A 12907-nucleotide genomic window follows, 5' to 3' on the forward strand; every position below is an offset into this window, starting at 1 on the left:
ATAAGGATTACTTCTGAAGGTTTTATCAGAAATGACTAGTAGGTGCTAATCATTATGCTAACTTATGCTTCCTGTCGGAAGTAAAGAGACATTAGCATAAATCAAAGCACCTGTCAGTGTCTTCAAGCCCCAAATCAGTCATTTGTTGCTGTGCCCGTACTCCCCAACTGTTCCAGCACAGCCCAAGATCTCCATCATCCATGTCCAGCTCACACACCGTTTACACAACACAGTGTACCTAACAGGCTCAAAGAGAGCTAAAAAGTTAATCTCCACACCATTAGACAACCATGAAGGCACTGCTACAAGGCAGGTAGCCATGATTTTAGGCAAAATCCTAAGCATACCAAGCTTCCAACAGACACTGGTATTCATCAGAGCAGGCAATATTTTTCTATTCTTCTACATTATTCCTGATTTACTATCCATCCATTCTCCTCTTTCTCTCTCGCTCATTTCCTTTGTTTGTCAGTATTCTGTCCATCTGCTCAACACATTCTATTCATTCATTAATACATTTTCATCTTTATCCTTAATCACCCAAACCTGCTCTTCATTCTTTCCAGCCTAAGCTCTTGGTCTAGCCCAGGGGTCGGCAACCTGCGGCTCCGGAGCTGCATGCGGCTCTTTAGTCCTTATAGTGCGGCTCCGCGTGGTTTGGGCAAATAAATTAGAAGTATTTAGCTGAAGTGTAATTTCTTTATGTTAGTTCTTTTTAACTTGTAGTTCTAAATTGGAAGATTATTGTGATATTGAAATATAAAAATAAAATTATATTCTATTATTTTTTCATCGCTCAAAATAAGCGTCACACTCGCGGAAGCCGGTGTACCCGCCGAAACGCGGTGCATTTATCGAGACTTTCAACCCCAGGTAGGCCAATTATGGATCTTCGGATCCACATTATGTCAGCAGCTGTTCTCCACCGTGAACTATGTTAAAGACAAACACCGTTCACGCCTGACAGATGACAGCTTACAGTCCTGCGTAAACTGACTTCGTACAGCCCCGATTTGCGGACTCTGTGCGCAGAGGTTCAGGAGCAGAAGTCCCATTGTAAACACATCACGGCAGACCCGACGATGTTTCCATGAGCATGCTTTTGAGAATCTCTTTATTGAGCACTTTTCACACACGGTTGCTGTACGCATACAGCCGGCTGTAGCTTTTCAGCTCACAGCCCGACATACACCACCAACAACACAACAGCACAGATAGCGCAGACGTAAAGGCAGCGAGGCGTGATTGCGGGTGTCGCTCAGGTGCGTCCGCCTCCCCTGCAGCGGTGCTGCAAACCACGCCCCGCCGCACGCATTAACCAGGTAAAATACATAATTTTGCAAATACCTATTTTTCATCTTTCAGCAGCATAGTGCTTTTTTCCAATTATTTTTTAAGAGTCAGGTCAAGGCTCCAACAGCCCAAAGGCGATATAAGGGTGGCGGCTGACAGTTTTTGTTTGCTACATGGATCATTTTAGTTCAGCTGGGTGTCTTTCCTTTTGTTATATTTCTTTAAGAGTTCAAAATGTGTTGATTACATAAATATAATTTAATTTTCTCTGTAGCACTTCATGGATATCATAAGCAGCACACCTTTGTTGTTCACACAAAGCATACAGATAAAAAACAATATATACAGTGTTATCTTCATTTTAGATGTCAAAAAGTATTTGCGGCTCCCAGTGTTTTCTTTTGTGTGGAAACCGGGTCCAAGTGGCTCTTTGGGTGTAAAAGGTTGCAGACCCCCCTGGTCTAGCCAGTGCCGTGCTGTAACTTTTACAGGAAGGCAAGTAGAACCAATTGCTAAGACGATTGCCAAGCCTGTTCAACTTGCCTGTTTTATGGCCATGGTTAGAGCTCCTGTCCCCTCTCCATCATGGTTCCTTGCTGTTGTACTAAATGAATAATTAAGAACTTTTTCCAAAACCATCCTCCCTAAATCACGTTACCCAAGAGGGTAACATGTGATGTAGGGGGAAACTTTTCCGTTACGATGCTAAATGACTGTAATTCATTTACTTGCTAATGCTAGCTGCATTTCTATGCGAAGTGCAGGTCTAACTGATCTCAGATCAGTCACATTGCTCTTTGCAGTAGACTTGAATTTTTTCTCTGCCCTATTTCTCCAATCATAATGGGGGGCTCAGCAGTCCTGAGAGGTGAATTTCATTAAATCCAATTTGAATTGAATTCTATTCATATATAGCATTTATAGCCAAGTGGCCTCAGGACCGCAACTCTGTTTTGGTGGATAATGTAGCTCTTTTTCAGATATCAGCCTCCAGCTTGCACTGGGCCTGTTTGAAACAGAGTGTGAAGCAGTGGGAATGACACATAGCATTTCCAAGTCTGAGGCCATGATTCTCAGCCAGGAAAGGGTGGCTGGAGCACTCCGGGAAGGGAATAAGTTGCTACCACAAGTGGAGGAACATTGTTCCTTTGGCCTCTTCCTCATCTGTGCTGTCCTGTTGGACCTCAGTGCAGCATTTATTTATCCATGAAAACAGACGATACAAGTCTTAAAGACAGGCCCGGATTACCACTAATTGCCTAATTCTAAATTCTGACGAAACTGGGAGAATTGTACTAGGTCCTATAAATCTTAGAGCATATAACTATAAGTACTTTAGATGGTGTTACCTTGGTTTCTAGTAACATTGTCAGCAATCTTGTCATTTTTATCTTGATACATTATATTCCCAAAAGCTTGAATCACATGCCATTCTTAATCACACAAAATCCCCATCCTGATCCATGTCTTTATGGACCTTGATTTACACGGGTCTCCAGTCATGTTGGAATAGGAATGGGCCATCCCCAAACCATTCCCACAAATTTGGGAGCATGAAATTAGTTTTAAGAGTTAATTCACTGGAACTAAGGGGCTGGGCCCAAGTCCTGAAAAATAACCCCACAACATAACCCCCTCTCTAACCCTAACCCAAGTATTGCTCTCCTAGCAACTGCCAAACCCAGACTTATCCATCGGATTGCAAAACAGAGAGGCATGATTTGTCACTACAGAGAAGACATCTTCACTTTGCTAGAATCCAGTGGTGCCATGCTTTACACCACTGCATCCAGTGCTTTGCATGGCGCTTGGTGATGTAATGCTTAAATGCAGCTTTTTGGCAATGGAAACTCATTCCATGAAGCTCTCTATGCATTGTTCTTGAGCTGATCTGAAGGCAGGAGCTCTAAAGCAACTTACTGTGCAGACAGTTGGCAACCTGTGTGCACTATGCATCTCAGCATCTGCTCACACTGTGCTGTGGTCATAGAAGTGATTGGAACACCGGAATTAAATTATTTGGATAGGTGAGCGAATACCTTTGGCTATGTAGTGTATGTCCTTCAGCAAGCACAGTAAGCAAATATGTAAGGCAGCCTTCATTCATTTGATCCCATGTATTCAGAAATATCCTGTCTCAGAGTGACGCTGAAAAACTAGTTCATGGATTTATTACTTCCAGGCTGGACTACTGTAATTCTTTATTATCAGGATGTCCTAAAAACTCCCTGAAAAGTCTTCAGTTAATCCAAAATGCTGCAGCAAGAGTCCTGACAGGGACTAGAAAGAGAGAGCAGATTTCTCCTGTTTTGGCTTCCCTTCATTGGCTTCCTGTTAAATCCAGAATTCAAAATCCTGCTCCTCACATACAAGGTCTTAAATAATCAGGCCCATTGTACCAAATCACCTCATAGAGCAGATGCAAAGAGATGACTTTTGTTGTGGATTAAACAGAATCATACTGTATTCCTCCAAATCCTCAGTCTCAAGATCATTACACACTAAACGTGTTGCGAAAAACTGACATGAAATTCCGTTTTTTCCACATCCAAACTCATCATATAACCTATACACACACCGAACGTACTGTGGAAAAAATGAAGTTAACATTAAGTATGATGAGCTGGTTCTGATGTTTCTAAATAAGAAAAGTAAGAAACTGAGATTCTGCATCAAAGAAGTCAGCAGCAGGGAGAATTTCACTGTTTCGTCCAGGAAATGAAGCTGCTTTCATACGTATTTCAGGAGAGCAGTTTGGACTTTTGTCAGCAGAGGTGGGACCTCATATAAAGAGGCAGAGAAATCATTTCAGAGAGCTGATTGATCTGGAGTAGAGTAGCTGTGTGTCTGAGCTGAAACAGGATTATTTACCACTGCACTTGAAAATGCAGTGATCTGATTCGTCAGATTGGTGTATTTGGATTTGAGTAATCAAAAAAAAAATGCAGGTAATTCGTCCAGTGAAATTACGCAGCTAGGGTCAACAGCTGCATTAAGAATAGGTAAGTCCAACACAAAATATTTGAATAGATTTTACACGTTTAGTGTGTAAACGCCTTTTCAGAAGTACACAGGAAGGATGACATGATCCTTTTTTTTCAGCCAAAAGCACCATCGCAATAATCTCTACAGAAGTCGACTGAATTGTTTAGAGCTAAAATTGTGCATTTCACAGAGAATCACTGGACACTACAGTGCTGTATGTTTGTGTGTATTTTACAGCAATGGTACACCAGCACAATGAACCTTATAGGAACGTGGCTGACTGACCGTGTGGACCTGCAGCTCCATGTTTATCAGTTGAAGGTTCTCATTAGGATTGTCAAGGTAAGAATTACTTGCTATTATAAACTCAGCAAAAAAAGTAAGGAAATTGGTTTTTGGTCAGTTTTCCTTTGTTGTAACACTGCTTCTGGGCAATAGATCTTATGCTCTTAGCCTGATTATTTTCCCTTAAATACTGTGACAATTGTAAGGAAAATGTATTTGTGGGTTAACGACAGAATTGAGCAAGTGGTTGTGCCCATGAAAAAACGATGACCCTGCAGTGTTTGCGTGGTGTCTGATTCAAGCATGCCCCATTTGACTTATCTGAATAGGGTACTCCAAGTCCTCGAGGGCCGGTGTCCTGAAACTTGTCTATGTGTCCCTGCTGCAACACCTGAATATCATCAGCAAGACTATAGAATTTGATTGCATGCTGAGGTGGCAACCCCCAACCCTATTCAAGTAAATAAAACTGAAGTAACGTGTTTGAAAAAACGTACTTCTAAAAGTACTTTTATTGCACCATGTTCATTTATTCATGAACTGCTGTAACATGAGTCAAATGGCTGCCACCTCAGCAGCCCTAATACACACACACACATATATATCTATATATATCTATATCTATATATATATATATATATATATCTATATATATATGTATATATATATATATATGTATATATATATATATATATATATACATACATATATATATATATATGTGTATATATATATATATAGATATATATATATATATATATATTAGGGCTGTCAATAGATAAAAAAAATTAACTAATTAATCTCACAATTTTCTGTATTTGCAATCACAATTACTTGATCAATAGCCTGGTTGCAATCACTTTTTTTCAACTTTATATTTACGCTTGTAACTGATATTTATGCAGTATAATGAAATAAATGCAGAATAAACACAAGGAATGTTAAATGCTTAAATTAAAATATAATTTGAATAGTTTTCTTCAGTTTTTTTTAGCACAGGTTCTCTCCTGTGAAATGCATATATACTTACCTATATAATAATAGGTAAGTATACACTAATATATAATATATATATTAGTGCTGTCAAACAATTAAGATGTTTAATCAGATTCATCACAGGGTTACAGTGGATTAATTTTGATAATTCACGATTAAATATCATTGATTTATATCAGGGGTGTTTTTAGCCCAGGGTCTTTTAGTGCTGAAGCACCCCCAAAAATGATTGTCAGTCCAAAGAGGGAGAGAGGAAAGAGGGGAACGTGAGGAGAAAGTAGAAGGTCAGGAAGAACCAGGTAAGAAAACAGACAGGGAACAGTACAGGCAAAACAGAAACTGTTAAACTGCTTGAGAGAGTTGACCACCAAAAAATGATAGACAGATTTGCCAACCTCAAGGTGAGGCGACATAAGTTAAAATAAAAGAAAAAAATCTGCAGACCCATAGTAGTATCTGCAGTAAAGATCTTTAACACACTGTACAACAGGCAAAGTTGCCTCCATTTTTATCATTTTTTTAATTAATATTTTGTACATTTATTCATTTATTTTGTGACGAGGACCCAGGCACAGAGAGACTTGATGAATTTAAGAATCTTATGATTTAATAAAGGAATTTGCAGACTTGCACAGAGATGGTAAAATTATGATGACTGATAACGGAGACGAAGACAACAGACGATGAGGACAGGGAGGAACAGGGGTTTAAATGCACCAAGGAGTAAAGTTTATCTTGCCTGGCTGGGCAGCTCTCAGGGTGCTCAGCACCCCCAAAGCTCTGATCCTAGAATCGCCCCTGATTTATATTCTATATTAATCGCATTTCATTTTGCATGAGCAAACAGACTCGAGAAAAGAGGGAAAATATTCTCACTTAACATGTTTATTGAACATCTTGAGCATTCATGTTAACAAAAAACTCTGTAAACATTTATCCACTCTCTCTCTGTCACTTTTGGGGAGACACTTCAAGTCCTTAAAACAAGGAACCAAAGCTGTGTAAAAGCACGTGTTCGCAACGATATTAACAGGTCTGCAGTTTGTTGCAGTTGTGTCAGTCAATATGTCCGAGGTAGACTTACTGAGCCCCCGATGCTCCGTGAGTGGTTTGTCCAAGCTGGGTGACGCGTTAGCCAAACTCCTAGCAGCATCCCTGGCTAACGTTTGCTTCGCGTCAGTGTGATATTTTAAGTTGGAAGTGCTTCAGTGAAAAGAAAATTCCTTCTTGCACAATGTCCATAATACTTTCGGTCAGTAAGTCGACTGGGTCAATGTGCATTTATCATCTTCCATATTGAGTTGATTAGTTCAGCTGCCAATCACTACCACATCTACTGCCCATTTGCACATGTGCGAAGGTAACTCTACTTGGACAAACTGCCCGAAATGCGCTGACAGAGACATTTCAGGTACTTTGAGTCATTCTGCACTCCAGATGTATTAATTGCGTTAAAAAAATTGAATCGCATTAACTGTGATGGATTAATTTGCGTTAACGCATTAATTTTGACAGTACTAATATATACTATTAGTATATATATTGCCAAGAACAAAGAAATAAAACATATTTCTTGACTTTTCATGCTAAATATTTTGATGAAAGTAAAATGTTAAATATTTCTATTTCTATCTATTTTATCAGTTGAGTGCAATCATTAAAAATGCAAAATGCATTTATTTTAACTTAGTTAAGTCTAAGGGTGAGTGGTGCCTCAGGAGGTAGAGGGTTATCTAGGTTATCTAGTTAGTTAGTATAGGAATTGGTGATTTGAGCCCTCCAGTCTCCATTTCAAAATGGGTGAAAAATCAATGGATTGATATTATGTTCACATTTTTGCACCAGTTGTTATTTGTGTATATGGAAACACTGCCTCCCCATGATTTACAAATACTCCTTCTCCTACAGCATCTGCCTGGAACCCTGTTGACCCCACCATGCTAACGGTTTAGTCAGAAATAGAGATTCAGCCAAGTCTCTGTAAATATTTTAGCACAGCAGTCCCTCATGTCATGTTGTGTAGTTAAGTCCAGCCTTAGATAGTCCAGTTTATTCTCCAAGGGGTGGACGTTAAAAAACAAGATGGATGGATGCAGCTTTTTACAGAGGTTAGCCTTTAGCTTAACAGTTAGCCCCACTCTATGTCTCCTCCTCTGTCAGATGTTACTGGTGCAAAGCTCAGTTGCTTCCTGGAAGTAGCCGGCGTAGTATCCCGAGCCTATGTAGAAGATTCAGAGTGGTCGCATCTACCACATCTAAACTGCTCAATTTGCTTATGTCTGATATTGCCTGACAATCACATATTAGTTTGTAGTAACTGCATTGCGGATCTTTATTGATTAAGCTGACTTTAATGGTGCTATCGTCAGCCAATGCAGCTGCAGCTGAACAGGGCACCACTATCATCATCATCATCATATTAATAAGATGTACTGATGTTCACCTAAAGTTTTGTTTATCTAATTTGAAGACCGACTCAGGACCTGATGATTTTTATAATTAACACCTTGAGAGGCTAAGTGGAGGAGCCAGGGATTGACTCACCAACCCGATCAGCTGACATGCTTTTTTATATTTCTTGTGAAGCCAGAAATATCTCTGCTAACCATTTCTGATTTTTCTGTTTGAGATAGAAAAAGTACCGTGACTTCCGCCTTCAAGGTGTACTGGACTCTACACTAAACACTAAGATGTACGAAACTGTAAGAAACCGACTAACCTTGGAAGAAGCCACGGCATCGGTGAAAGAAGGCGGGATGCAAGGCATTTCAATGAAGGACAGCGATGAAGAAGATAACGATAACTAGAGCAAAAGAGTTGAAAACTGTAATAATTTCAACGTTTTTCAAAGGGTCGGGTATATTGCCTGACAGCCCACATAGCCCTTCTAAAGAGTGAAAATAATTTGGCCTGTTCCCTCCATTGCTTGGTTTTATTTTTTCTGTTGCCAGTACTTCCACAATTCTGTTAAATTTATGACATTTATTATTATGTTTATATTATTATGCATCTGTAAACACTTTCAAGTGTGTCAATAATCGTCACTTAAAATCCTCAAAGCTAAATTTCCAAATAATTAAGGCTAGTACCTAAATTATTTTTTGGATTAATTATTTAGTCTTTGTATTCTGTTCTTGTTTATACTTTAGGAATACATAGTGTTGTTTCTGCACTTCTGCTGGAAAAAACTCTCAAGTGATTTATGCCATTATACTGTGATTCCAAGAAAAACAGTAAAGCTAATACATGTGTCTGTCTATTCCAAAGTCTGCCTGCAAATGCAGGATTAACTTTGCACTGTTAAATTCACATTGTGATTAATGGAAATTTCGCAAGAAAATATGGATGTTTATTTGTTGGTATTCACCTGGCCCAAAACAGCTAAATTAAAACCTTTAGAAGGTTTTCCAGCAGTATGGATAACAATTTTCTTTCCATATGATATGGCTATGTTATACTGAAAAAATAATTAACTTGTTTTGCTGCACAAGATGTGAAAGTAATTTAAATTTTCTTCCTTTGTAATGGTTCAGCATCATTTCTCAGCAAAGAAAAATCAAATTAACGTATTTTTTTTATATTATGTGATGTTATAGGATGTGACAGTGACGGTTTGTTTTTTGCAAGCTCTAAAACATGCTTTGTAATTGCCAACAGCAAATGTCAGACAACAAAAGAAATTCAGCACAGTATCAACACTAAGACTGGTGGACACTGACAAAAAATATGAATTTGAATACATCTTTAGAAACCCTGTCGTTAGTAGTTTTAACTGGTGTCATATGATAGGATCTGTATCAAATTTTCAGGGTGTAACAAGTGTTAGAGGTTCAACATTACAAGTGTTTGGTTCAGTCTATGAACCAAATGATTCCTATCCAGTAAGTCACATACAATCTAAATGTCATGTGGAGTATGGAAGGGGAGAATGTGAATTCGGAGGACAGAGTTTAATAATGGACCTTTATTTAAATAAAGACGCAGAAAATCCAGCTGACAGTTGAAAAACAAAGTCAAAAAATAATAGAGGCAATGGCAGTAAGGTTAGTCAGGTTAACACACAGAGAACAAACCCTACAAACACACAAAAATGGGAGGTCAAATATAGACATTGGTAAATGGGGAAATAGAAAACAGCAGGGAACACAGGTGGAACTAATCAGGAAAACAAGACAAAAGAAGTAGGAAAATCCAAATAATTTAAACTAATAAGGTGTGAATATATAAACACCAACAGAAAACCAAATATAGAACAAAGCAGTAAACACTGAATGGAGACTGGAGGGTCTCCATTCGGTGTGATTCCCCCACACTATAGGGGGGAAATCACACTCCTCAGTCTCCCTGGGACTGTGGACCGGAGAGGAGAGTTTGTCCATTAGTTGAATTTTGGATACAGGAGGATCAATGCGGTGGTTGTGGTTTTCATGGAACACTGAACCAGCTCTTTATTCTCTCAAGGACGATTGAGGGTGCGTGGGAATTTGCCCAACCAGCCTACATGAGATTTGTGGACCTAGAGAAGTTATTTGACCACATCTCTCAGCGTATCTTGGAGTATGTGGGGTCTGGTCATTGCTATGACCTGTTTGATCTAATAATAATCATTGCACGACCTTGGTTTGCATTGCCGGCAATAAGTAATTTCTGGTGTGTATTGGACTCCACCAGGGTTACCCTTTGTCACTGGCTTGTTGCTTTTATGGACAGATTTTCTAGGCATAGTCATGTGGCAGAATGCATCCACTTTTGTGGCCTTAGAATCTCATCTCTCCTTTTTGCAGATGATGTGTTTCTGTTGGCTTCATCAGCCAAGTGTGAGTCATTGGGAATGAGAATCAGGACCTCCAAGTCTTAGGCCATGGTTCTCAGCTGGAAGAGGGTGGGGTCCCTACTCCAATTAAGGGACGAGTTACTACCCCAAATGGAGGAGTTTAAGTATCTTGGGGTTTTGTTCACACGTGACTGAAGAAGGTGAGCTTGATTGTAGGCCGCAGCGGCAGTAATGCAGATGCTGCATCAGACTGTTGCGGTGAAGAGAGAGCTGACCTCTTGATTTATCAGTCAAACTGCGTTGCGTGCTATCTACGTGCACAGACTGGTGAACCAAAATTAAGGAGCTCATTTATGTTAATGTACTTGGAACCAAAAGTTTCGTGTATTATGGATTCGGCTTTCCACCCATTGTGGCCCATCCTATTGCATTTTGGCAGAGCTAGCCTTGAAAGCTACTTTCTTTTTTCTTTTATTGCTAAACTTGGTGCCTAAATAATGCCTAAACAACAGTGAAATAAAAAGATTGCATGTAGCAAAAAATCAAGATGTCAAATTTAAGTAATATGCTATTATTATGTATTTGCCTGTGCACAAAAATGGCTTATAGGTCACAGATGGAGCAAACAGAAAGCTGGTGGAGAGCTTGTTCTGTTAGAGTACAACTGTATGTTTTGGTTTTGTTTATTTAAATTTTGGAAAAATCAATAAAATAAAAAAAAGTGTGGGGTTATGAATGGTCCCTGAACATTAACAAGAAAGTACATAAAATATGGTGTGCATAATCAGTTCAACATGTGTTGTTGGACTTCAGTGAGGCACACCTAAATGTTATTAATCTGTCAGTGCACCCAGAGTTTTTGCATGGCTTGAAATTGTGGCCATAAAAAATGTGAAGGAATAATGTGTAAAATATCTGTATGTGTGTGTTTTGTGCAGTAGAACTGGAAGACAACCCTTTGTGAGTGCCAGGGTCATCACAATACACACAATCACTTTTTTGTCCTTTACAAAGTAAATGATGCACTGCCAGTTATTTAAGTATTTGGTTAAACAGCCTACAGATAAATATATGTGCAGCACAGCTGCGTGCATTACGTGCTTTAGTTTGAACATCAATCTTGCATCTCTGGCTTTTCTTAACTTTGTTTGGTTAATGCATATAGTACAGCAATACACTTTTAGAGCAATTTTCAACATTTTTCACATTTTAAATTTTAGAGCAATTTTTTTTAGTCTGTTTGTTTAAATAATACAGTTTATTTGCCATTTGTTATTTGTTCTAGATAAACCAAGTTTCCCATATGTCCCCAAGGCTCTATTGCAGGATCTATGAGGGAGTTAATCATCATTTTAATAAGAAATGAAGTTTCCTAGAACTTTGCTTTTGTCAGTTGTTTTCTTTACTCTACCTTGAGTTATGTGTCATCCTGTATGTAAGAAATGCATGGACCTGGTATTTATTTCCCAAAGTGTTTTTGCTCCATGTGTGACGTTACTAGGGGGTTCGCCTTCTGCCTTCTTGAAAAATCCACCGAGGCCAAGAAGATTTAAATAAAAGTCATTGGAAGTGTAGAAAGAACTTTACAGCTCATTTATTTTTGTCTTCACTGTGAATTGACTGGAAGAATGTGACCCAGGAGGGAAAAAAAGAAACAAAGTGGAAAAACAAACAAACAACAAAATACATATTTGTTAATCTGTGCCCGTAACCTCCTGACTTGCTCCACAGCAGCATTGTCTTAAGACACAGAGTCTTAAATTAATTCTGTGGATTAAAGTCATCTTGAGCATTTATAGTACCACCCTGAAGGAGATTTATCTGCATTGACCAAAATCAAATCCACAGCTGAAGATGAATGCTATGACTAAATTCAAGGAGATTAGATATAATATCATTCCAAATTAAAAGAGGACAGGATATCTTTTAATTAATGTATAGAAGGGAAGGGGCTGTGTGTGTGTGTGCATGTGTGTGTGTGTGGGGGGGGGATCCTTCTTAGAATATGAGAAAAACAAGGTTTTTGGTAAGAACAAGGTCCACCTAATCCCTGGGTGATCCAAATGCTCACTGTAAAAAGGGCGTAACCATCAGACACACTGGTCTGTCTATATTCAGTTTGTTTTAAAAGGATTTGGACGAGTGCAGAAATAAATAACTTCATAATATTAGCGCTTACAGGATCATGTGATAACTTTACAGAAATAAAATGTATTTTTTTCAAAATATTAAAATTTATTTTGGCAATCCATTAGATCCGATTGGTTTATTATTTTTAAAGTAACAATTTAGAACAATTGTCATCTCATGGGGCTTTATTTTGTAAGTTAAACACCAAAGCTATTATAGTTACTTAAAACTAAACTAAGACTAGATATAAAAATGTACAAAATGTAAAAAAAAGTTAGAATTTTGAAAACTAACTGAAAGGATTTTGTGAACTTGGAAAAGAAAAACAATTTAAAATAAAATAATATAGGAAATAGCTTTACTTTTAGTATTTGTTACTTTGGTAAATGTGTTTCAAAAAGTTGTGTTATTATTGCATTTTTAAAAAATATTGTCTCACATATG

The 12907-nt window shown here is 38.3% G+C and overlaps 1 protein-coding gene across 5 annotated transcripts in view; it reads left to right on the forward strand.

Annotated features, from left to right (window-relative positions):
- Positions 1-11907, forward strand: part of LOC100708976 (calcium-dependent secretion activator 1) — a 331413-nt gene extending 319506 nt beyond the window's left edge. For all 5 annotated transcript variants that reach the window (XM_019358540.2, XM_019358541.2, XM_005452187.4 and 2 more), the window contains 2 exons: positions 4516-4620; positions 8193-11907. In XM_019358540.2, the coding sequence (XP_019214085.1) occupies positions 4516-4620; positions 8193-8366 (279 nt within the window). In that variant the 3' untranslated portion in view covers positions 8367-11907. The remainder of the gene's footprint in view (positions 1-4515; positions 4621-8192) is intronic.
- Positions 11908-12907: the final 1000 nt, after the last annotated feature.

The sequence above is a fragment of the Oreochromis niloticus genome, linkage group LG5 (genome assembly GCF_001858045.2).
Source record: "Oreochromis niloticus isolate F11D_XX linkage group LG5, O_niloticus_UMD_NMBU, whole genome shotgun sequence".
NCBI lineage: Eukaryota > Metazoa > Chordata > Actinopteri > Cichliformes > Cichlidae > Oreochromis > Oreochromis niloticus.